Raw genomic sequence first — 25,780 nt, forward strand, 5'->3', positions numbered from 1 at the left:
TGACCTTTAGTTCAGACACAAAGGACAAACGCTGAGCAGAAATCAGGTGAAAGGAGCATTTCAGGCAAAGGGAATGAATTAAAAGTTAGAATTAATTTTTAAAATTTGATTGATTGCCATTTAAATGTTTCAAATCAACATGTAATAACTGCACATATGTGCAGTTTGGTATTTCAATACATGTATCCAATGTGCATTGATCAAATTGGGCATTTAGGATTTCTGTGTTCTCACCATGTATTCACGTTGGGGACAAAACTTTGAACTTTTGAAAGAAAATGTTCCCACTGTTTTCTTCTTAACTGTATGCCAGTGTGTGTATATATGGGTAGACTTCTGTCTAAAGTTTGATTTCCTGATTAGGAGAGATTGATTAGAAAGGTGAGTTATGGTCTCCTCTCTGCATTGTCTTCCAATGAGTAAGTGCTTTTAATTGACATGAGAGCTTTGCCTTGGTAATGTCTTGGCTGAGCCTGTATCTCTGTGCATGATCTATGAAATTAAATCAAATTTTAATTTACTCACAGGCACAAGTAACATAAATCAAGACAAAGCATCCAAGTTAAACAAATAGCTGATTAATCTTGACAACGAAATTATGAAGGGGGGTTTAATTCTTCACCTTGTTGACAGCATTTGAAGCAGTGAATGATCAATAAATACTTGAGAGGAAAACCAGTCATGCTGAGTTATTAATCATACGATTCTGTAGGTGAAGTGAATCTAGTTAATAGTAGATATTAGTAAGGTTTTGTGAGGCCCAAAGTTTTACTATCTAAACCAACTAGTAATAATTATTTTAGTAGTATGGATTTATAAATTATAAACATGCATATTTTTCAGAACTTGAACATTAACCACTATTCTTTTTGATAGACTATATATTTTGATATAAGGATGTATACCTATACACCATGCATTATATCATTACACACACGTATCTATGTTAACATGTGTAATAGATGGTTTACTGTCATCCCCAAATGTTCTCAAATTGAATCTGGTTTTATATATGGGACAGTGTATGAGAAAGCTTACCTCTAATCCATCTCTGTCCTTCTATCCACATAAGCTACCCTCTCTCCTATTGAAACCAAGGATTTGCTTAGTTGCTTCATCTGAAGACTTGCACTCACCTTGAGTAAAACACTGCTCTCCTAGAGCTGAATAATAGGAGAAAAACGTATTCCTTTGAGCTGTTTGGTTAGCTCGGTTGTTACACGGCAAAGGGTACTGATACCTGTACCCTTTGAATTTCTCAGCAAAGCCCCCATCATTTTTCTTCAGTCACGGGGTCACTGGAAAGGTAGCGATTCTCTGAGTAAGGGTAGCTGTAAGTCCTCTCACCCCCGCAGCAAGCCAGACGGTCACATGTCTATGTGTAGGTCAGGAAGAAGAGAGGCAATTATTGATTTTCTTTTATAGTTGTGGAGATCCAAAGACGAATTGATTTTCTTTAATGATTCATTCTAAGCAGAGCAGCAGATCATTTATGCCCTAATAATTGTCATCTGCTCTCATAGAGCCTTGAGGTCATAGGTGAAATGCTTAAGCAGAATATGGGCTTTCATTGACTGACTTGTGTTTCAACTTCCCTTGCTAAGTGTACAAACACATGTCTCCTTCAGTTTGAAGGATTTCCAGAGTCTTAGAAGTAGTTACCATGAACAATTCATTTTTCCATTTCTAAACTCTTCTGGTTTTGAGTCTATCCAAATAAATTTTGACTATTTCTTGTGAAGTTCATGAAAAAAAATTATAAGAAACAATGTTCTAGAAGTCAGAGCATTAGGAATATGGGGTGTTGGTCACTAACAAGACCTAATACACATAACCCATTGATTTGGCCACTTTCAAAGCAGAATGCACTCAGTTAAAATGGCTGTTCTGTTCATTCTGAGGCTCTCATAATTTATTCGTGGAGCTTCTGTAATGTTTCCTGAATGAATTGAGATCTAAATTTATAGCTAATATATATGTATCAGATATACTTTGAATAACTTTTGCTCTCCACGCCTGTTCAGAAAGCCATCGAATGTCACTGTGGTATGTTCTTGTAAAAGAATGCCTTTGCCAGCAGTGGTTCACAGCTCTCTTAAAATCAACAGTTTTAGAGCTGTGAACCATTAGGAGAAATCAGAGGATGAAATTTGGTGAGATGACAAATTAAGAACTTTGAAGTTCTGTTTCAATAATCCACGAGGAGCTGACACTCACAGCACCACACCTGTGACTTTGAAGACCTCTCCACAGATACACCGTGACTGCTGAATGACCCTCATTGACCTCAAGATAGCCTTAGCCCATGCCAGCTTTGTTGACCTGGACCTGCCAAGTGCACTTTTAGAGTTTGAAGAGGCAACGTGCACCACTGCACCTCTGTGCTTGGAGCGGGGGCGGGGGGGCATGTAGTGGCATGGCAGGGGGCGGAGGAGATCTAGACATTTTTCTCTGCTACAGTTCAAGGATTTGTTCTTAAGGATTAGGTTCTAATAGAACTTTGTGCAATGACTGAAAGACTCTGTAACCCGTGCTGTCCAGTGTGGCACCCAGTAGTCAGATGTGGCTGTGCATGCTTGAAAAGTGGGTAGAGCCTGTAATGAAATACATTTTCAACTTCAGTTAATTATGGTTATATATCTACATGCGTCTAAAGACTATTGATTATTACCATTCTAGAATATGTGTTTCCTGTAACTTCCATTGCCAGTGATAGAATGGAGATCTCTATGGGCTCTTTGGGAACACATTATAGACAAAGTGAGGCCAGTATAAGTAAAGCCACAGAAAATGTAAATGTTCACTATCCTAGCAGGTTGAGGTGGACACAGAGCAGAATCGCTGTGAAGTGGACCTGGACTTACAAGGCCCTTTGTAGTCACTTAGCATTGAGCCTGTGGACCAGTTTAGATCTTCAAAAGCAGACAGCTGAGTAGGCAGGCAGTCTGCTTCTATCACAGGGACCAGGTTTACCAGAATGCTCTAACTCACAGGAGAGTCTCTCCATTCTATTGGGAGTCTTGGTCTCTGATTTAAATGTGACATAGGTGGATATCAGAAGATCTTAGAGCTAGAGGAAGCTTAGGGATCCTTTCATGCTACTTTCTTCTGGGAAGAGTGTAGAAAGGCACACCTGGACATTACAAAATAGACCACAGAAGGTGAGCTCAGATGAGAATCTAAGCTTTGACTTAGCAATTTCTGATATTGTAGATCTGCCCACAGACCTCAGTCCTACAGTTCAAGTGCCAAGATGCTTTATGATGACAGAGTTTGTGGTTTATTAATGGTGGTGCTGGCTCTTTCTTCTGCGTGGAGCTGAGTAGGACCTGTCTGCTGTGCTGATGGTCAACATGAGCTGTGCCCCAAGCTAAGGCATGTGGTAAAGGTGTGAAGAATGAATCTGACCCAAACTGTGTTGCGTGTGGCAGATCACATATGGTTATGTGAATAAATCCCGTGCTTCTCAAGGCCAAGACAAGTAAGGGTTCAGTATTTCTGTCCATGTGAGACTCTCCATGAGTAGCAAGTTAATCAAGTATCCAGAGTAAGATCAGGTGCTGAAACTGAGTTTTCTGTTTCTGTAGACATTGGTTAGCCAACCCCAGCATTGGTAGAGCAGAATTACAAGCTCATGCTGAATGGCTGGTGGAACACAGGCAAATTCATCAGAGACATCTGGTAAGGGGCTGGTCTGAGCGCCTTTCACTAAGAGCGCTTAGACTATCATTTGGAACAATTGTTCGTCTGTGGAAAGGAAAGCGACAACAAAGCCTTGCCCTCGACCTCAGATGTTGACTCCGGTTATAGCAAGGACAGTTTTATTAGTCACTCCTACTGCAGGCGCTGAATAGGTGACGTGGAAAAGGGCTGGTGAGTCACACGTTGAAGTGAGATGTGGGAAAGGAGTGAGGAACAGTACGCTGTTTTCACTTGTGCTTCCTTTCTGAAGCAGTGCTGAGCAGTCAGTGTGCACTGGAGAAGCGTGTCTCCCTTCCTCAACGGAGAAGTACCTTTGGAAAGAAATAATGTGTTAGTAAATGTGTGTTGGTCACCAGTCTGGTGCTTCACAAACATGGAGATATGTAATCCAACAACTCTGCAGATCATCGCTGCCCCTCTTTACATATTACACACACACACATACACACACACATATACACACACACACATACACACACATATACACACATATACACACACATACACACACACATATACACACACACAATGTGGGATTCCCCTCTGTATGCTGTGAATACTGTTGGTTAATAAAGAAACTGTCTTGGCCTGTGATAGGGCAAAAGAGTAGAGTTAGGTAGGGAAAACTAAACTGAATGCTGGGAAAAGGAAAGTGGAGTCATTGGGATGCCATGGAACTGCAAGAGGGGAAAGATGTGAGCTGACAGCTGGAATCTTGCTGGTAGACCACAAGCCTCATGGTAAAATATAAAATAGTGGAAATAGGTTAAATTAAGACGTAAGAGCTAGCCTATAAGAAGCTAGAGCTAATAAGCCAAACAGTGATTTAATGAATGAATACAGAGTCTGTGTAATTATTTTGGGAGTCCGGGTGATCGGGAAGTAAACAAGCAGCCTCATACTACAACACACACACACACACACACACACACACACACACACACACACTAGCAACTGCGGGCTAGTCACCAGCCTAAATGCTACATAAATTACAGTAGATCATCATATCCCACCTTCCGTATGAGAAAACTGGGACCTGAGGCATGACATCACTTATTTAAGGATGCAAATTCCTTCGTTTCTGAACTGGAATTCAAAGACACAGATGCAGAGGTCTAACCTCTGCTACATGTTATTTTCCCAAAATTAGAATTAGAATAAGATTTGTCTTACTTTGGTTGAAAAACCTTGTAGTAAGTTACCTGTTAAATAATTATATCTAGATAATTCAAATGCTATAATTACCAAAACAAATAAAACACTATCAAGTAAGTAAATAAACCCCTCTCTGCTTTTGTTGATTCTCCATGAAGAATGATACCTTCAGAAAGGGCTTCTCTGAAATGAGTAGGCAGTACCAGGGAGTTGCATGGGGATGGGGCACAGGGGCTGAGCTGGTGACTTATACATTGCTACCTGAGAGCTTTTAACAGACAATTAGAAATGTTCAGAACAAATTCTAGACTTTTGCTTATTAAGTTTCGTAGTTAAAAATTTGGTGCATATGCTTAGAATACTGCTGCTAGTTCAGCCTCACAATTTATCCAAGCAAACGCTGAAGCGCTGAGTCCAGTGAAGGCCTGGGAAAACAGAATTCCAACTGTTTGATCAGATTGCTAGAAGCCATGGGTGATGCTTGCCAAGTGCCATGTGCGCAGGAAGTTGTCACGGTGTTTGGAAACAAAGGTTATGATTTATAACAATAATGCTCGCATAGATACCCAGATCCAAGCTAGCTGCTGAGAGATGGGATGAGCAAACAAAGTTATCATTTAACTATTAACTGCCGGCCATTTCCATACATTAGCTCTTAGATGCTTTGGACTTGCCTAATCAGATTTCTCCCTTGTACCAAAGGTGAAATTAAAGCTCAGGGTAATTTATCACTCGACTCAAGCTTGTAGTGTTGATGGACTGTGGAAGCAAGTTTGCACTTTGAGTCTACCTGGTGCCTAGTGCATATCTCAACCAGATGCAGCCTACAGTATGAATGGCTTCCCTTAAGGTCATGTAAGCAGGCTTGGGGAATTCCAGGGGGCTGGGGTGGGTGAGAGGTACCCTTAAGCTTTATGGAAGAGGGGAGGTTAAATAAGGGGCGTTTTAAGAGGGTCTAGAATTAAGTGCAGCTGTCTTATCATCTCGAAGCAGTTAAATGAATCAATGGCCTCCCTATTGCTGCCATTTGGCTCCTCTCACTTTCGGGCTCTGCCTTTTTTCTCTAGGAATACAGGCTCTGAGCTGGTACAATCAGCCCCCCCCCCCCAAACTCGCAAATGCTCTACTTATTCATTTCTACCATTTATTCCTTCTTGCTGTGACCCTGACTTCCGGCTGTCAGCAGCTAGGTTTCAGGAAAACATTTAACGAAGTCTCAGAAAATACCCAGTACTTGAAGTCTGACTGTTTTGAATATTCTGAAGTTAAGTGTTCACCATAAGAGTTGAGGATACGCCCCCTTCCCCAGACTACATTGTTAGGAGGAAACTCTGTGATATTTTTATACTGCACAGAAACTGTGTTGATTCTAACCAATAGCTTCAGGTTACAGCAAGCAGTGGATGACCCTGCACAGTAACAAATTCAAATCAATGCTTATTTACTGAATGCCAAATCAATGATGCTCCATCTTTTAAATAGAGTTAAGCCACTGTTGTCATTGTAACCCCACGGGGTGCTAGTACGTGAGGCTTAGTAAACTGCCTAGTTCCTGGTCGTCATCTGCAGTTTCTTTTAAAATAGATTTTTATTCTTTGAGAATTTTATGTAATATATTTTAATCATATTCTTTCCAATGTCTCCCATATCCTCCCTCCAAGATCCACCTCTTCCTCCCAGATCCACCCCTCCCTCCCAGATCTATCTCCACATCCCCCCCCCAATTCAACCTCTACATCCCTCTCCTGATCCACCACTATATCCACATCTCTCAAAAATTGGGTCCCCTATTTTCTACCTTTTAATAACACATAGACTCCAGTTTGCACTGTCCATACACTCGTGTGTATAGGACCATATACTGAAGTGTGGTAAACTTACCAGGAGCCACATCCCTTATGAAACGTAACTCCTCTCTCCTCCAAAGGCCATCAGCTGTCCGTAATGCCTCAGTTAGGAGTGGGGTTCTTGAATCCCATCCCACTCCATGCAAAAATATTGGCTGCCCTGGTCTTGTGCAACCGTATCGTTGGCTAGTTCAAGAGCACAGTGGTTCCATTATGTCCAGAAGACAATGTTTTGCTGTATTTTTCTTTAACTCCTGGCTCTTAGAATCTTTCTCTCTTTTGATATGGCCCCTGAGCCATGGGGACATGGTGTATTACAGTGGTTCCAACTGTGAATGAGCAGTCCAGAGGCTTGAACAGTTGTAAGCCTCTGCCTTTGCCACTATAATTGCCTGAAGAAATTAATCTGATCAGGTCTGAAGCTTGCCCTGCTCTGTGGGTAGAGAGACACACATTTATAGGGCAGTCTGATACTATGTACGTTTAGTAAAATAATACTAGCACAGTCCCCACTGGGGCTTGTGAGCTCCCCAACCATGATTTCTTGGCTAGATTTGCAGTATGAGGCATGTGTTTCCTCCCGTGGAGTGGACCTTAAATCCAACCAGAAAGCAGCTGTGTACCCCTACAACATCCATGCCCCTATTGCACCCGTGGGCATATTCTGACATATGGGTCACTATTGCAGTACACAGGTTCACAGTGGGTAAGACCGTTGACTTTATATTCTCTCAGTAGCCTGCATAGCACCTTCCAGAATCTAAAGTATGTGTCACTTCACCTAGCTGTTAAGCTAGCTACAACTTAAGCCCAGCAACTTTGACATGTGTTTTATTTTGCTTTCTGTATCCTCAATTTGCAGCTACTATAGACTTTCTTGGTCATATGAGTTTGGAATTGGGTAAGCTGGCTTTGAACCCCTGTCTTGGAGGCCTTTTTGAAGTCTTCTGATAGAGGGAGTGCCTTTCAGATATGCTTCCTCTTTCAGTCACAATTGCTGTCTTCTAGACACTGTGCACTTTCCTTGCTGTGTCCCCAAAGAAGACAGTAGTAGAAATAGAGCAGTTGAGGAAACAGTATCTTTCTTTCTCTGCTTGTTAGTCCAGAAAGTAGCATTGCCTTGGCCCAGGTTTTGCTAACACTGCAGTCTTTGTGAACTAACACCACTCCCTGCCCGCCTTCTAAGAGTTAAACAGCAGTATAGTTTCGAGGCGAGAAGAGCAGAGACAAGGTCAACCTCTCGGGTGCCTAGACTTTAGGGGAGTCCCTTCTTTGCAAAGGGTACCTTTCTTATCCTAGGACTACACATCTCTCATTTGAAAATGGTCTGTCTTTGAAGTATTTTTCAGTTGTAAATCCTAATTGACAGGTGTCCTTTTTTTCTTCTTTAAATCTAAAACCAACCATAGCTGGAGGATGTTTTAGATATAATTTATGTCCGAGTATGAGTGGTCAGGGATCCCTATGTCCATGTGGGCCTCTCAGAATGATGTTTTGTCACACCAGCTCAGCCTGGGGCTGCGTTTTCTAGCAACAGTTTGACAATCTTTTCAGAAGTTATAACCGAGCTCTGGGGGTGGGAAGGAAAAGAGTCCCTAGAGCTCCTAACACCCCCCCCCCCCGCACACACACACCATGAGACAAGGGATGGGGAGCTAAGGAGAGACTAGAAGTGGTCACTGTTTGAAATGTCTTGGGACTAGGGATATTGGGACTAGGAACTTGGAGAAAACCAAGTAATAAGTTGCTGCCAAATTCACAATGTAAACAACATGTATGTGCTACCTCAGAGTGTTCTCGGTTTGTGTAGGTAGGTCACAAGGCTACAGTGCTCTTTTCTAGAACCTTCTAGAGAAAGGTTTTCCTCCAAGTTCATACAACTGTTTGTAGTATTAAGTGCATTGTGTTTACAGAGATTTCTTCCTGGTTTCAGCAGAGGTCTGATGTCAGCCACTCAGACCTGCCATGTGTGCCTCTCACAGGCCTCCTTACCACAGGGCACTTCTTTGTGGTAGTTGGGGAGTCTCTTTACAGTTGACTTAGATAGGGGTAGCCTTCCACTATTGTGTGTTTTGTTGGTGAGCAAAAAATCCTTGGATCTGTATGGCAAGGTGTTATATAACAGTGTAGAGGCCATCCCAAAGTCTTTTATTCCAGAGTCTCTCTGATCAAAAATGGCCATGCAGGTCTAAAAGGCACACATGCAAAAAATTCAGAGTCATACTTCTGTGTCCATGACAACATTCATCACCAGACCCAAATGATAGGAACCACCCAGTGTTTTCCAGATAATGAATACAGAAACAGGATGTGGTGTGCAGAATGCAGACCTGGGGGGCATGATACAACCTTAGCAAGATGTTATATTTCATGCTATAATATAAATGATTTTTAAAGACATCATGATAGCCTCAAAAAAAAAAGTGTCATGTAGTTCCACATAGGTGAGATATCTAAAGCAGTCAACTACACAGAGGTATAAAGCAGAGTGGAGATGACCAGGGCAGATGGCCATGGATATGGACTGTGTAACAGGCACAGAGCTGGGGGCAGGTGAGTGATGCCTGCAGACAGTGGGCATATACCTAATGCTACTGAACTATGCATCCAAAAGTAGCTAAATGGCACACATTTATATAACATACATTTTATCACAATCAAAAAATTAAGTATTAGAGTCCTAGACTGATTAGCAGTGTACTTCCAAATGCTAGGCCATGCTTCAAGTTCCAGATGTGGGGGCTTGGAGGACTGAGTCAGGAATACAGCTGTTCTCATTTTTGGTTTCATTTGTTAGACCGCGAAAGAGAACATGACATATCAAAGTGCTATAGTAAACATTGGTTAATAGTCAGCTATTAATTACTCAGTGTTACTTGATGGCTTGCTTGACAAACACACCCATTTGTTAGATAGATTGTTGCTGCTTTCTGTGTCGTCCACATCCTTCTAGTGTTGCAGAACTAGAGAGGAAATGATGGCATCCCTTGTCTGTACCTAGAGCTCTTCAGAAAAAAGAGTTTTACATTTGCTTATTCATTTGATGTGTGTGAATGTGTGTGTGTGTGTGTGTGTGTGTGTGTGTGTGTGTGTGTGTGTGCACATACGTGCAACCCACTGAGCCATGTCACTGTAGTAGTTGCCTGGGGCATTATTTTTAAAGGCATCTGGGTCCAGCCCTGGGAGAGGCTGCTTAAATTGGTTTGAGATGAGATCTCAGGCTCATCCTAGAGATTTATAAACATTGCTCACCATTAGCACTGAGAACCCCTGTCTTATAAGGAGGTCTACTCCTCTCCCCATACAGATGACTTCCAAAATAATCAGCTGAAAGATCTAAGATCGGAGCTAATTAGACACTTAGAACTGTTTATCCTTCATATCTGATTGCCGTGCTGTCAGGCTAAGCCCCTTGTACATTTCAGTTGTTTTCAACATTTCATTATTAATCTCTGTTCTTTAATACCCATGGAAAAAGAACCTTCTGCAGAAACCCGAGAAAGAGACAGAGAAGTGTTTGTTGTAAGCAGGAAGAAACAGCAATGTGATTAAATTAGAGGCATGCTTGATTACATGGACAGCAGGTATGAGAATGGGCAGGACAAAGTCATGCCTGTTTTCTGATTTCCACGGAATGATGGCTTCTCTATGCAGGATGGCTCATCAGTTTATAAATACATACATTTATTAGGTATCGTTCTGTTATTTTATCTATCAACATTTAGGGTGTGGGGATAGGAAACGAAGAGAAACATACTCTGTTCTATCTGTTTTATTAGGTGACTGGTATCATTTGCACCCACTCTTGCTCCTCCCTCCATAATATTTAAACAATCAGAAGGAGTTTGAATGTTTCCCAGCTTTTTTGATTTCATTAAATTCCTAATATGTGCCCGGTATAGCTTGAGAGGTTAAGTAGTAGCTGGGGGAGGAAAGCATAGATTTGGTCTGACTATTCGGGCTCTCTTTAGGGAAATTATTTCTTCCACGAGTGGTGAATACTTGTAAGGGATAGCTCTAAGGAAAGAAGGAATATATATATATATATATACATATATATAAAATTGTGAAGCAAGTTCTCACTGTGTGGAATTCACCTGTCTGGAACTCACCATATAGAACAGGCTGGCCTTGAGCTCAGCAATCTTCTGCTTCTGCTTCCAGAGCGCTGGAATAAAAGGTGTGTACCACCACACTCAGTCTTAAGAGAAAAATCTCAAAATGGATATTGAATAAGATGTAGATATGGGGATATAATGTGGGATGGCACACTTGGGAACAGCAGATAGTTCAGTGAAGTTCAGTGGGTCTGGATACCATAAAATGGGAAGAGACTTGACAAGTAGAGCGGTTAAGCCAGTAGGAGAGTTCTACCAACCTTGGGAAGTGATTTCCCTGGATGAATATAGACAGAACTTATGTAAAAAGGAAAGGGTTTTCCAGTTCTCAGTTTTGAAGTTGGTGGCAAGCAGCTGAATCATCATGGTAATAGCTAACTCTTGAGCAGTATATTTTATGTCCCGGTTACTGTTCTAAGTGCATTATGCTCCTAACTTGTTTAATTCCCATAGAAATCCCACGACCTGTGGACTGCGTTTATTGTTGTTTTACAGCTTAGAAAAAATCTAAGGGGCTAGTTGACCTGCTCAAAGTTCCACAGCTAATAAATGGGAGACCTTGGAGTCAGACTCTGATAGCCCAGTTCAAGGTCATGTGTTCACAGCAAGAGTGTACTATGTATGCCTCTTACTCAGTTACATAATTAAGCTGTGAAATAAAACCCAGTGCTGCATATGATGTGGTCACGGAACTGATGCTTGTAAGAAAACCTTGGTAGTAAGAGATGGCCAAACCTCATGTAAAGAAGGGCATAGATGACATGTGATGAGGAAGTATGACCAAAGATGAGACCAGGTGTCACTACCATCCAGGACTCAGAAGCTGGGCTGAGAACTGGGCAGTGAGAAATGTCGGTGAACTTTGACAAAGGGAATTTCCTGAGCCAGCTTAGAAGATGGGGATTTATTGCTCAGAAGAATGTTGATTATGCAGGTTGGTGCTGTAAAAGGATTAGGAAAGGTTGTGATGTTGCCTCAGCTGGGATGAATTTGAGATCCCGCCCACTAGAGGAACTTAAAATGGAGTAGAGTTGTCTCAGAAATGTGTTTTTTTTTCTAGAACCTTGGTTTTTCATGACTCTCCAGAAAAGCATGCTATAATTCCTTGTGTTGCCAACTGCTGATGTTGCTGTGTTGTTGCAAGGAGGGGAGGGGGTCTTTGTTTGTCCTGGCTGCCCAGCTAGCTTACATCCAAAATAACCATACAGAAACTGTATTCATTAAAACACTGCTTGGCCAATGAGCTCTAGTTTCTTATTAGCTAATTCTTATGTCTTAATTTAACACATTTCTACTAATCTGTGTATCACCATGTGACTGTGGCTTACTGGCAAGATTCTAACCAGTGTCTGTCTCAGACAGAAGATCCATAGCGTCTCTTACTCTGCCCTTCTTCCCAGCATTCAGTTCTATCTTCTCCGCCTACCTTAGTTCTGCCCTATCAGGCCCAAAGCAGCTTCTTTATTCATTAACCAGTGAAAGCAACACATGAACAGAAGAAACTCGTACACCATTTCCCCTTTTCTGTTTAAACAAAAAGGAAGGCTTTAACTTTAACATAGTAAAATTGCATTTAACAAAACAAGTATCAAATAAGAATTACAGTTATAATACTTATATTTACTTTATCTTTTATCATAACTAAGGAAAACTATAACTAAAGCTATCTATCTATTCTTCAACTCCATGAAAGACTTCAGAATGATATAATATTACCTAAGTAAATAGGAAGTGCATTATAAACAATTTCCAAAACTCTAGAATTGACAAAGACATTTCGCTGCCTGGACATTTACCCAAAGTTCTTCTGTACAGTTAGGGCATTCATCTTCAGTCTGTAGGCCCATAGTATCCAGCAGACTTTTCCATGAATCTGGGAATTTCAAAGACAGATCAGTCACTTTCTTCTGTGTCCTGCAGAATGTCTCACAGAATCTTTTATGAAGCAGGAACCCCCAAAGGATCATCTCATTTTTAGGCAAGTTTAGCAGTCATCTCTATGCAGGTTTTTCATGTCCAGTTTATGCAACAGCCCAGGCAAGAGCAGTTTCTTGCCCAAATGGCTAAGGAGCCTCTTTGATGCCTGTCTTCCTCTCGAAGTAGCTTGGTGTTGCTAGGAGCAGATGTGTCTCACTGTCATGAAAAGTCCTAAATTTTTAAAACATTTAAATGCCGTATTCTGAAGGTCTCTGAAAGAGTTGAAGAATACTTAACTGACTGAAATATATCTCTATACATCTAGAAAAATCTAACTAACATGACTACAAAATTGACTATTATAGATGATTATCTATTAACCTATATTTCTTAATTATATATTACATTTTAAATGAATACACAATCAAAACACCTCAGTCAAGAGCAGAAATATACATATAACAAGACTGACCTTAAATTTATATCAATAAAGCAAGATCCATATCAATGCAAAATATTAATCTCTATATCATATCCCCCTTTAAATGTAAAAGAACATTTATAAGCCATTTTTGGGAATATCGGCACAGTTTTTTTTTCTCTCCAAACTGCTTTCTGCTGTATGGGGGCACTGTTAATCAGGTCTTTCATAGTGTATCCTGTGTGCTAGGTTCATGCCAGTCAGCAGTTGAGCAAAGTAATTTTTCAAGGGTGTTTATGGCAGCCTTTCAGGAGACTTTGGCCCATGAAACCATATTGCTGTAGAAGCAATCCAGAGGTTCTCATCTTTTGAAAAGAAAAGAAGAACCTCTTTTCCAAAGCACTATATTCTTAGACCCAAATTGTGAAGTCAAAATACCTTTATAATATACATGCTGGTTTAGCTTAGTAGTCCATATTGTAAAAGGATAAGGAAAGGTTGTGATGTTGCCTCAGCTGGGGATGAATTTAAGATACTGCCCACTAGAGGAACTTGGAATGGAGTAGAGTTGTCTCAAAAATGCATTTTTTCTAGAACCTTGGTTTTCCATGACTCTCCAGAAGAGCATGCTATAATTCCTTGTGTTGCCAACTGCTGATGTTGCTGTGTGTTGTGGATTTGCTGTCATTTTATTGGTGATGAGGTGCAGAGTATTCCCATGGAGCAAGTGTGGGTGCCATGCCCCAACCACAGTGAAGAAACCCACAATTCAGAAGACTGAGTAACGGGCCCAGGGTTGTGGAGCTGGTAATGAGAGAGCTGATATTTGAGGCTAGCATTGTCCATTTCCTGAGCCACAAACATTTTAACATACATTGGGAGCAGTGATGGTTCTGGGGAGATAGTTCAATGGTTTAAGTGCTTTCCAGGCAAGCACAGCTACCTGATTTCACATCTCTGGTACCCACATAATAAGCCATCTGTGCTAATGTGCACCTGTAGTCCCAAAACTGAGAGGCAGAGACAGGAGGACCCCAAGGATTTTCCCTGCCAGCCCGTTTAGCCAACTGGAAGACTCTAGGTTTAGTGAGAGACTTTGCCTCAAAAAAAAGTAATGTGGAGAACGGTGAAGGAAGCCTTTCAAAGTTGGTCCCTGGCTGCACATGTGTGTGCATTATCACAGTGTACACAGACTGGTTTCTCATCAAAGCACACAAATAATAAAGTGACTATATCCATGTAACCATTGATCATTGCATGAGAATAGAACATTGCCTCAGAAGCTCCTAGTGCATCTCCCAGTTTTTATCCATTATCCACTTCAAAGTTACTCACTGTACTACTGTTCCCATAAGTTGAGTTTTACGTGTTTTAATAACTTACTTTATTGGAGCTATAGATCACAACTCTACAGGCTCTCCCCTTTTCTTTATATAGCAAAACCCTTTTGTGTTACACGTAGTGATGACTTAAGGATTATCATTGCTGTGTGGTGGTGTTTATTGCATGATCCTAAATAACTGACCTTCTTTATACTGGAAATTTGGATGTTTTCAATTTTATCCTAAGGTAGATCGTTTCCCATCTAGTAGCTGTACAAGTTTCTATTTCCACCAGCGATGGAAGATTTTCCCCTTGCTCCACATCCTTGCTATCATGAGCTGTCACTTTTGTTATTGCTCTTAGTCATTATTATAGGTGTAAGATGAAATCTCAGAGTCATTTCGATTTGCTTTTACCTGGTGACTAAGAATGTTGACTGTTTCTTTAAGTGTATCTCAGCCATTTGAGTTTCCTATTTTGAGGAGTCTCTTTTTCTATATGTATCCCATATTTTAATTGGGTTGTTTGTTTCCTTGATAAACCAGTTTTTGAGTTCTTTATATATTTTGGATATTAGCCCTCTGCTGGATGTGTCGCTGCTAAAAGTATTTTGCCATTCTATAGTCTGACACTTTGGCCTATTGATGGTATGCTATGCTATGCTGAAGCCTCTCAGTTTCATGAGGGTCCGTTTTTTAATTGCTGATCTTCCTGTGATTTAAATCTTGTTTATTTTTAATAATTTGATTTATGAATATTCAATTTAGAATAAATGTATAAATGGTCTATATTATATACATTTTCTGTATACTTTTCATATTAAGAGTATTGTAATTTCAAGAGGGACATAACGGTACATTAACATGTAATCTTAGCTCTTCACAGACAAAGTCAGGAGTGTCTAGAGTTCAAAGCCAATCTGGGCTACATAATCTGATTATGTTTTAAAATAAAAATAATAAAATGATGTGAAATGATGGATTTTTAGGGATATGAAGCTGTCTATCAAGTTATTAGTAATTTCCTTTTAACATATTTTTATCTTTCTGAGAATCTCACCCATGATAGTGTAATTACACTGTTTTGACCCATTCTTCTTTTTCTGCTCCTCTTCTTCCACATCCTTCAATTCTCTCATGTGTGTGTGTGTGTGTGTGTGTGTGTGAGAGAGAGAGAGAGAGAGAGAGAGAGAGAGAGAGAGAGGGAGAGGGAGGGAGGGAGGGAGAGAAAGAGAGAGAGAGAGAGAGAGAGAGAGAGAGAGAGAGAGAGAGTCCACTTCATGTGATTCATCCACGTGGATTTAGGGCTGACCTCTTGGTATTGGGTAGTCTTTCTCTTTCTCAGCATCTGTTTATTGCCTATAACTTCTCATCTAGGGCTGGGGTGTGTCAAATGGTGTCATCATTGTGGAGGCTTTGTTTAGGCAGCTATATCATTATCACTTCATGGGTACAACTTCCCTTTCATGTCTAAAAGGCTCTACCTAGCAGCACATTCTGCTCTTCTGGCTTCTGCCAACTTTCCAATAATTTTTTTCACCACCTTTCTAAGCTTTAGGTGTAGAGGTTGCATTACAGATGTACTAAATTTGGAGCTTCTTTGACAAGAGGGTAAAATCTACACTTATCTGTGGCAGAAGAGTAAATATTAAGCATGCAGTGAGAAATAATTTTTCTTTAGGTAAATGGTAGCAGTGAGTTCCCATCTAGTGTATATGGCCTCTCTGCCTTGTTTAGTTGGCTAGGTTTACAGTACCAGTCATACATTACCTCCCATTGATATGGCCTTAAGTCTAAGTAGACAGCTGTTTGCTACCCCCGTATATAAGTGCCATTATTAAACCCTTGAGGATGACTATGTTGACATGCTGGTCAGCACTGTGATTCATAGGCTTTTAGCTTCATACACCAGAATGTTAAACATGTTTAAGATAGATTTAAACATTTGATTTCACATTGGCACTTTTTGGTGATGGGGTGTAGACTTCCTGGAGGAAGTTAGGCCCTAGGAGTGGACTTTGAGAGTTTATAGCCTTACCCAGCTCTAGTTTTCTCTGTGCTTCAAGGCTGCATTTACAGATACGATCTCTTAGTCTCTTGCTTGTACTGCCTGCTGCCACATTTGTTCTAACCCCATAGAACCATAAACTGAATTCAGTCTTCCGTGATTTGCTTTAGTCATGGTACTTAATCACAACAATGGAAGAGTAGTTGGTACACAGAGCTGGGACTGGGAACATGCTGGTGACAACAGTGGGTGAGGTTCTTGGTGTGGCTAGAAGCAGGTATGTGAGGACAGAGCAGGATCGCAGGGATCTAGAACTTTGTGTTTGTTACTCATTTCTTAAACATCATTTGTCTCTGGTGTGTTTGTATGTGTGTGTGTATGCGTGCTTGTGATGAAAATGATAATTTACATTCAACAGCTACATGCTTATTTGTTTACAGAATGATGTACAAAATAACTTTTTATTAATTTTAGATTTATTTTGTTGACAGTTCTTAAATATCATTAAACAAGATGTTTTTCTTCCTTTCTTCATGCTTATCTTTAGTGAATGCTTTTCATTTTTATTAGTCTTTTCAAAGAAATGGCTCTTAAGACATTTGCTTTCTGACAAGTACATATTTTATACTTCATTGATTTACACTTTTATATTTTATTATTTTAATAACTTTTTTGCCTTTTTCACACCAACCACAGTTTCTGCTCCCTCCCCCACTTTCCCCATACCCAACTCCCATCTACTCCTCAAAAAGGGTAAAGCTTCCCATGGGGAGTCAAAAACATCTGGCATATCATGTTGAAGCAGGACCAACCCCCATCCCCCTGTATTGAGGCTGAGCAAGGTATCTTTCCCCCCCCCCATAGGGAATAGACTTCAAAAAGTCAGTCCATGCTCTAGGGATAAATTCTGGTCCCATTGCCAGTGGTACCACAGTCTGCCCAAGCCACAGAACATTAATAGTTACCTTAGTGCCTATGCTAACAGTGTTCTGTTCAGAAAGTCTTTTCCTGTGCCAAGGATTAAAGACTGTCCCCCCTTTCTCTTCTATCATGTTCAGTGTATCTGGCCTTATGCTGAGGTTTTGATCCATTTGGTGTAGAGTTTTGTGCAAGGTAATAGCTATGGATCTATTTGAATTCTTCCACATGCAACCATCCAGATTGACCAGTACTAATTTTTGGAGATGCTGTCTTTTCCTGTGTGTGTGTGTGTGTGTGTGTGTGTGTGTGTGTGTGTGTGTGTGTGAAAACAGATATGTCTGTAGGTGTGTGGATTTTTGTCTGGGTCTTCAGTTAGATTCCATTGATCAATGTGTCTGTTTTTGTGCCAATACCATGCTGTTTTTATTACTATAGCTCTGTAGTATAGTTTGAGGTCAGGGGTGAGGACATCTTCAGCAGCTTCTTTATTATTCAGGATTATTTTAGCTATTGTGGAGTTTTTGTGTCTCCACATGAAGCTGAAAATTGTCCTTTTAAGATCTGTGTTGTGTGTGTTGGGATTTTGATGGGGATTGCACTGAATTTGCAGATTGCTTTTGGTAGGATGGCCATGTTTACTGTATGAATCCTAATGATCCATGAGGATGGGAGATCCTTCCATCTTCTGATATCTTTTCCAATTTCTTTTTTTTTTGTTCTCTATGGTGAATGTTTTGATTGTTATGTACAGGGGATTTCTTTTCTGATCTGGTCTATTTGGTGCTCTATGTACTTCTTGTACCTTGATAGGCATCTTCTTCTTTAGGTTAAGGAAGTTTTCTTCTGTTATTTTGTTGAAAATATTTTCTGGTTTTCTTCTCCTTCATCTATTCCTATTATACTTAGATTTGGGCTTTCCATAGTGTTCCAGATTTCCTGGATGTTTTGTACCTGATTGTTTTTAGATTTAACATTTTCTTTGACTGAGGTATCCATTTTTCAAAGCTCTGTGTTTTTTTCCCCTTGGTTTAATGTGTGACCAGTTTTCATGAAGTTTGGTGTACACTCAGAATAGTGTGTTTTTTGAGCTTACTAAACGAAGACTGTTAAAATATCAGTTGAATCTAGAATTTGTCAACTTCTGCTTTGAATTTTGTGCTCATTCTATAGACTTTGATAGCGTCTTCCTAGGTGCATGCCCGTTTAGCATGTTAACTGATCCCTGGTGCTCTCATCAGGAAACAGCCCCAGTTCCCTTCAGCTGGTCAGTTGTATCACCCATCTTCCCATTTCCTACCCCATTCCTTTGAAGCATCTGTTTTATGCATAGCATGCCTGGTTGTTTTGTTTGGCTATCAGTTTGACAAACCTGCTATCTCATCTGGTCATTGTCTTGCATTAGTTAAACATATATTTTATTACATTATTTTAGTATTTTATTTAAACATTCTCTGATTAATCTTGTAGGAAACGCTCTAAATTATAGCATGCCTCATTGACTTATGAGTGTTTCACGTTAGACTTTTATCAATTTCTGAACCTTCTATTATGTTGACTCCATTTACTTTCCATCTCCATGTCTTGGCTGTTTCATGTATTTATTATGTGTTTTATGCCCCAGAAGCTATCACTCTTTTATAAAGGCCATCTTCCTTTAGCCACCCACACACTCACTTCCTCTGTGGCTCTGTCTTCCCTGTTACCTCTGCTGGTTCTCATCCCTTCGGTCTGGAGTTATCCACTATTAGGAATCTGTTACCAATGGAAAAACACTTTGAAATTGTGTTCATTTTGCTTTCATTTTTGAAGTCAGTTTTCAGAGCAGAGATATTGAAATGGGCTCTGTGGAGCACTTTGGAGATTTCCTATTGTGCTCTGGTTTCCATTATTTCTGCCCAAGAGTGAATTAGTCCTCTTGTTGGTCATTTGAAGGTTATGTGTTTCTTTTCTTGCTGCTTTAATAACTCTTTTATTTGTATTTTGTTTTCAGCAATTTAACTATGGTGGGATTAGATATAATTTTTAAAAGATTTTTATTAAAAAGTATTGTGTGTATATGTGTGTGTGATTTGTGTATGATGTGTGTGTGTGATATGTGTGTGGTGTGTGTGATTTGTGTATGTGTGATGTGTGCATGTGTGTGATGTGTGTGTCATGTTTGTATGTGTGAGTATGTGTATGATGTGTGTATGTGTGTGACGTGTGTGTGATGTGTGCATGTGTGTGTGATATGTGCATGTGTGTGTGTAATGTGTATATTAATAGGACGTATGTGAATGTGGATGCAGCATTAATGTGAAGGTCATAAGACAACTTCAGGGCTCAGTTCTCTGTTTCCACCTTGGTTGCTGGAATTAAACTTAGCACCTTTATCTACTGAACCATCTATCTGATACCATACGCATAATTTTAATTGTATTTGGTCTGGAGTTTATAGTGCATCTTTTCTATGGCTTGGTATCTTTGAATTGACTTAATGGCAGTATCAAATATGATTGTTGTAGGTGACTAATGGCAATATGATTGTTGTAGTTGAAGTTTGGCTAGTTGTAGCTGGCTACTTTTATGTCATCTAGACGCACGGTAGATTGGGAAGAGGGAATCTCAATGGAGAAAATGCTCTCACCAGCTTGTTTGTGGACGAGCTTGTGGTGTATTTTCTCAATTAGTGATTGGTACTGGAGGGCCTAGTTCACTGTGAACAGTGCCATCCCCAGGTAGGTAGTCCTGGGATGTATGAGAAAGTAGGCTGAGCAAGCCATGACGAAAGAGCCTGTCACCGGCAGTCTTCCACAGTCAGTGCTTCAGCTCCTGCCTCCAGCTTCCTGCCCTGACTTCCCTAAATGATGGACTACAAGCTATAAGATAAAATAAGCCCTTTCCTTCCTACTCGATTTTGATAATTTTTTATCACAACAATAGAAGTTCTAATAGTACATTGAGTTTTCATGTCTATTACAAAACTACCTGAGATAAACAGCGTAAAGAAGGAAAGCTTGGTTTTGTTCAATGTGTAAGATGTTTTAGTCGGTGTCCCCTGATTGTCTTTCTTCTGAGCATTCAATGAGATCAAACAGAGTGGTAGGAAGGCTATGTCCTCCACCTCCTGTCTTCCATGAGGTGGAACGCTTTTCTGCACCAAGAGACCCTTCCTATGGAGTCACTGTTCTGTTAGCATGCCTCTAGAAGTCTCAACAGCTGGATCTGTCTTCTGTCATCTGTCTGTCTATCTGTATACCTGTCTATTAGTCACCTATCATCTTCTGTTGTTGCTTTGTGGAACCAGAGAAAGTTGTGCTGATAATTAACTGGTGTACATCGAAGTGAAAAGTTCATATTCATGAGTGTGTGTAGAAATCAGAAGCTAGTATTAGGTGTCTTCGTTAGTCACTCTCTATTTCTATTCTTTATTCAGATACAGGGTTTCTTTTGAACCTGGAGCTCATCAATTCTTCTAGGCTGGCTGACCAATTAGCTACCAATTAGATTCGCCTGTCTCCCCCACCCTCTCACTATGGATAAGGACACATGCCACCCCACCTGGCTTTTACCCGATTAGTGGGATCTGATCTCAGGTCTGTTTGATTTGCACCATAAACCCTTTGCCAACGGAGCCACCTTTACATTCTGTTTATATTCTTGATGCCTGTTACATGTGTCCTGTGTAAGTGTTTGAAAAAGTTGTCCAGTGCATTTGGCACAAATCCAAGCATCCTGCGAGTAGAAAGGAAGCTTCGTATGAAATCTGCATCTACTCAGGACACTGGAGGCTTTTTTTTTTCTTTGGTTGATGAATATGGTATGAGTAGCTTGAGGTGAGGAGAAACTAAACCACACTGGAGGAGAAAACATGTTCCTCTTTTTTTTTGTTTTTGTTTTTGTTTTTGGTTTTTCGAGACAGGGTTTCTCTGTGGTTTTGGAGCCTGTCCTGAAACTAGCTCTTGTAGACCAGGCTGGCATGTTCCTCTTTTTAAGGTAAAGCTGACAGAACTAGGAGACAATAACAATCTTACTCCATTAAAGGATTTGTTCAAGAAATGACCTATGCTGTCAAAAACAGTGAATAGTATACTTTAGAATATTGATTTCCTCCACAGACAAATGGTATTTCATAGCAGTTTTATAGAATGTAAACAGAAGTCAATATACAGATAAATGATTTAAAATGATTTTTTGAAACACTGCCTCAAAGATAATTGTTTACTGCTAGACTTTTGTGAACTTTCAATTTTTCTTAAACTCGGGGCACTTTAATGTGTCCCTAAAAAATGTATGTTATGAGACTGGGGTTTGTGGGCACTGAGGAAACAATCCTGGAATGCTACATGGACATTGAAAGTTCACTGGTGCTTGAGCCTTTGGACACTGTTCCTATCTAGCACTCGAGCCGAAAAGGGTGCCTAGCTAAAGTATGCTCTCAGTATATACCAGCTGGGGGATTTTTATGCTTGTGGATAAAGGAGAGTTCAGCCCAGACTGAAACATTCAGTCATTTTTTTTTCTAGCAAGATTATTTTTGTAATATAGTGCAGGATGCGCCTCAAGGAAAAGTCCCAAGAAGCTGAAATCTCAGAAGTGAAAGCTGCCAATTTTGTCCAGAGCTGTAACTTGTTCTTAGATGGTGGTGACATTATTGCCACCTGAAAATTAAAAGAACAACAGTGGTTCTTTTGTAACAGAATCCAAATAGCTAGATGCCCATCAGTAGATGAATGGATAATAAAAATTATATTAAATATATAACAATTATATTTATTAGAATATTCTTCAGCTTTCAAGAAAGATGAAACCACAAACTTTGCAGAAAATGCAAGGGCTTGATGTGTAATATTAAGCAATGTCACCCAATCCCCCAAAGAAAATTAGCTTGCACATTCTCCCTCATTCATGGACCAGCCTATCATGTATGCATGTGTATATGTAAATGCACTATGTGTGGCCACAGTGAAGCATTTAGGTGACAAGGGAGAAGGGAATGCACATAAAAGACACATGAGCTATGGAAGAGGCTACAAAGCTAATTGTTTCTCTGGTTTCAAATCTCACATGGTTTTTCATAGTGGATAAATGCATAAAAATATAATCGCTCCTGAAAGCATAAAATCCTACTTGAAGAACCAGGGCTTCAGAATGGCCCTTCTCACTGAACATACATAAAAATTTAGGTGTTCAGAATAACTCTCTCACTGACCATACATGAAGGTCCAGGTCTTCAGAATGTCCCTGTGCATATGTGAAGATCCAGGGCTATTCAGCATAGCCCTTGTTACTGTCCATAGGTTCACTGAGATGGACAGAGTTTGGATCTGGGCAAGAGTCTGCTTTAGTGCATACTTTATTCTAGCTGTGTGATATTTGTATTAAACAAGCAATTTTTACATTTAAAATAGAACTGACAAGGTTCTATGATGGTTTAGATGGAAGAGGAGGGAGTTCTTAAGATGGTCCCTGGGTTTGGATGTCTCTATGGATGGGGGAGACACTCTAAGAAGGGAGGGTTCCTACATAGGAGATCATCTGTTTTCTTCCCATGGATGAGGTCATGAGTGAAGTTACTCATTTTTGGAAGACTTAGCTTGTGTTTGAAAATCATTTGTATAGAAAATGGTTGCTAGTTTCAAAATTAAAAATAATAATCTACCTTTAACGGGCGTTTGAATGAATGATGCAGAAAAACTGGTTTAAAATCCCATTGACAGTAAATGGACTATGTGAAAGCTCTGACAGCTCATGGAGCAGCTTTTCCTCTAGATCAATACTTTGTATCATCTACGATGGAGTATGCTAATTAAATCATTTGAAACACATGGCAGTTGAGGAACTGTTTTGAGCTGCTGCTTTTCCGACAGAAGGCAGAGGATTCTAGGATTGACAATAAATAAGACTTGAATCTGAGCAGTGCAGGGTGTATCTCTGGAAACGAAGTTTCTCTCCAGGTTAGTCATGCCTAGAAAAAAGAAAAAAAAACCAGGCAAATCCAGACTTGAACCCCACCCCATGTCAATCAATCCTAAGGAGGGGCTGCCTTTAACCTTGGAAGAGGAAGTGGGATAGAAGGAAGTGTCATAGATGGCAGATTCACAGGCTCGGATTTAAGTCTGTGGAGGAGTAAATTTCTCCTACCTCTCATTCTGCTTCTTCATAAACATGGGAATAGTAGCCATTTTACAGGATATAGGATTAAATAAGATATAGAAGAACACTACCCCTGCACTGTATGTGCACGTGTGCAGCAAAGAAGGGATGCATACGTGCACCCATGAAGGGCACTGCTTTGTAATCTCACAAATGCAACTTCTTCCTGTTTCCTACATCTGCTCCCGTGTGACAGCTGCATGGCATGGGAATTTTCCATTGAGAGATAGGATTATAAATGATAATTAAGTTGATATCATAATTACTACCAGTAAAATATCCTAGATATTTTTAAGGGTTTGATGCATAATATATGGTTATTCTATAGGTGCAGTTTTTGATGAGATCAAGAAACAAATATGTCTCTGCAAAAAAATTTATACGCTTGTAGATCATAATATCAAAACCCAGAATGACATGAATCATTAATGCTTTTCATTACTTCTGTTATTGCCCCACAGTGAGAAAAAGCTCATCACAGACGCCCTCAATAAGAACCAGTTTCTGAAGAGACTGGACCCCCAGCAGATCAAAGACATGGTGGAATGCATGTATGGGCGGAGCTACCCACAGGGCAGTTACATCATCAAGCAAGGAGAGCCGGGCAACCACATCTTTGTGCTGGCAGGTGAGTTTCACACATTTTTTTTGGAGTTCTCATATGAAATGTTTTTGCTGATTTGGGCCCTTTTAAAATTTAATTAAAATTTATTTTACATTCTGACTGCAGTTTCCCCTCCCTCCTCTCTTTTAAAACCATTCCTTCTCTGTTTCTGTTCAGCAAAGGGCAGGCCTCCCATGAGTATCAGCAAAGCTTGGTGGCTTATCAAGTGGTAAGACTAAGCACTTCCCTTTGTATTCAGGCTGGACAGGCAATCTAGGATGATGAAGAGCCAGCCAAAGCACTGGGGGCAAGAATTGCCAGGAGTCCCACAGTAGACCAAGCTACACAACTGTCACATATATGTAGAGGGCTTAGGTCAATCCCATGCAGGATTCCTGGTTGTTGCTTTAGACTGTGTGAGTTCCTATGAGCCAGGTTAGGTGACTCTGTGTTGGTTTTTTTTTTTTTTTTTTTTTTTTTTTTTTTTTTTTTTTTTTTTTTGTAATGTCCTTAACTCCTCTGGCTCCTACAATCCTCCCTTCCTCTCTTTAGGAGGATTCCTAACATTTGGCTGCGAGTCTCCGCATCAGTGTTCATCAGTTACTGGATGAAGACTCTTTAATGACAATTGGGATAGTCACCAATCTGATGACAGGAGATGACCAGTTACATATCCATTATTGATAGGAGTCTTAGCGGGGTCATCCTTATAGATTCGTGGGGGTTTCCCTTGCACCAGTTTTCTACCTGACCCTGACATGCCCCCTCCCTTTCCAGTCATCTTTTTCAGTACTCTCCCTTTCCACCCAACCCCCAAATCAACCCCTCAAGTTCCCCCCCAAACCAGGAGATCTCTTCTATTTCCCATTCCTGGAGAGAGTCATAAGTCCTCCCTTGGGTCCTCCTTGTTCCCTACCTCTCTGAGTCTGTGGATTGTAGCAAGATTGTCCTTTATTTTATAGCTAATAGCCACTTATAAGTGACTACATACTATGTTTGTCTTTCTGGGTGTTGGATACCTCACTCAGGATGATTTTTTCTAATTCCGTCCTTTTGTTTTAAATTTCTTGATGTCATTGTTTTCAGCAGTAGAATAGTCCTTCATTGTGTAAATCACCACTTTTTCTTTATCCATTCTTTTATTGAGGGGCATCTAGGTTATTTCCAGGTTCTGGCTATTACAAATAAAGCTGCTACAAACATAGTTGAGCAAGTAACCTTGTGGTATGATTGAGTATCCTTTGGGTATACGTCCAAGATTGCTATATCTGGGTCTTGAGTTAGATTAAGTCCTAATTTTCTGTGAAACAACCGTATTGATTTCTAAACTAGTTGTACAAGTTTGCACTCCCACCAGCAATGGAGGAGTCCCCCTTACACCACATCCTCTCCAGCATAAGCTATCACTTGTGTTTTTGATCTTAGCCATTCTTACAGGTATAAGATGGAATCTCATAATCGTTTTTTATTTGCATTTCCTGTATGGTTAAGGGTGAGGAACATTTTTTTGTGTGTTTCTATGCCCTTTGAGATTCTTCTGCTGAGAATTCTGTTTTAGGTCTGTATCCTAATTTTTCATTGAACTATTTGATATTTTGATGTCTAATTTCTTAAGTTCTTTATATATTTT

General features: G+C 40.1%; 1 protein-coding gene across 1 annotated transcript in view; it reads left to right on the top strand.

Moving 5' to 3' along the window:
- Prkg2 (protein kinase cGMP-dependent 2) overlaps positions 1-25,780 on the top strand; it is a 102,939-nt gene that overhangs the window by 11,724 nt on the left and 65,435 nt on the right. The window contains exon 3 of the mRNA XM_041671459.1: positions 24,008-24,174. Within this exon, the coding sequence (XP_041527393.1) occupies positions 24,008-24,174 (167 nt within the window). The remainder of the gene's footprint in view (positions 1-24,007; positions 24,175-25,780) is intronic.

Source organism: Microtus oregoni, unplaced genomic scaffold (genome assembly GCF_018167655.1).
Source record: "Microtus oregoni isolate MIOR12 unplaced genomic scaffold, Mior012 000021F_ref0000039, whole genome shotgun sequence".
NCBI lineage: Eukaryota > Metazoa > Chordata > Mammalia > Rodentia > Cricetidae > Microtus > Microtus oregoni.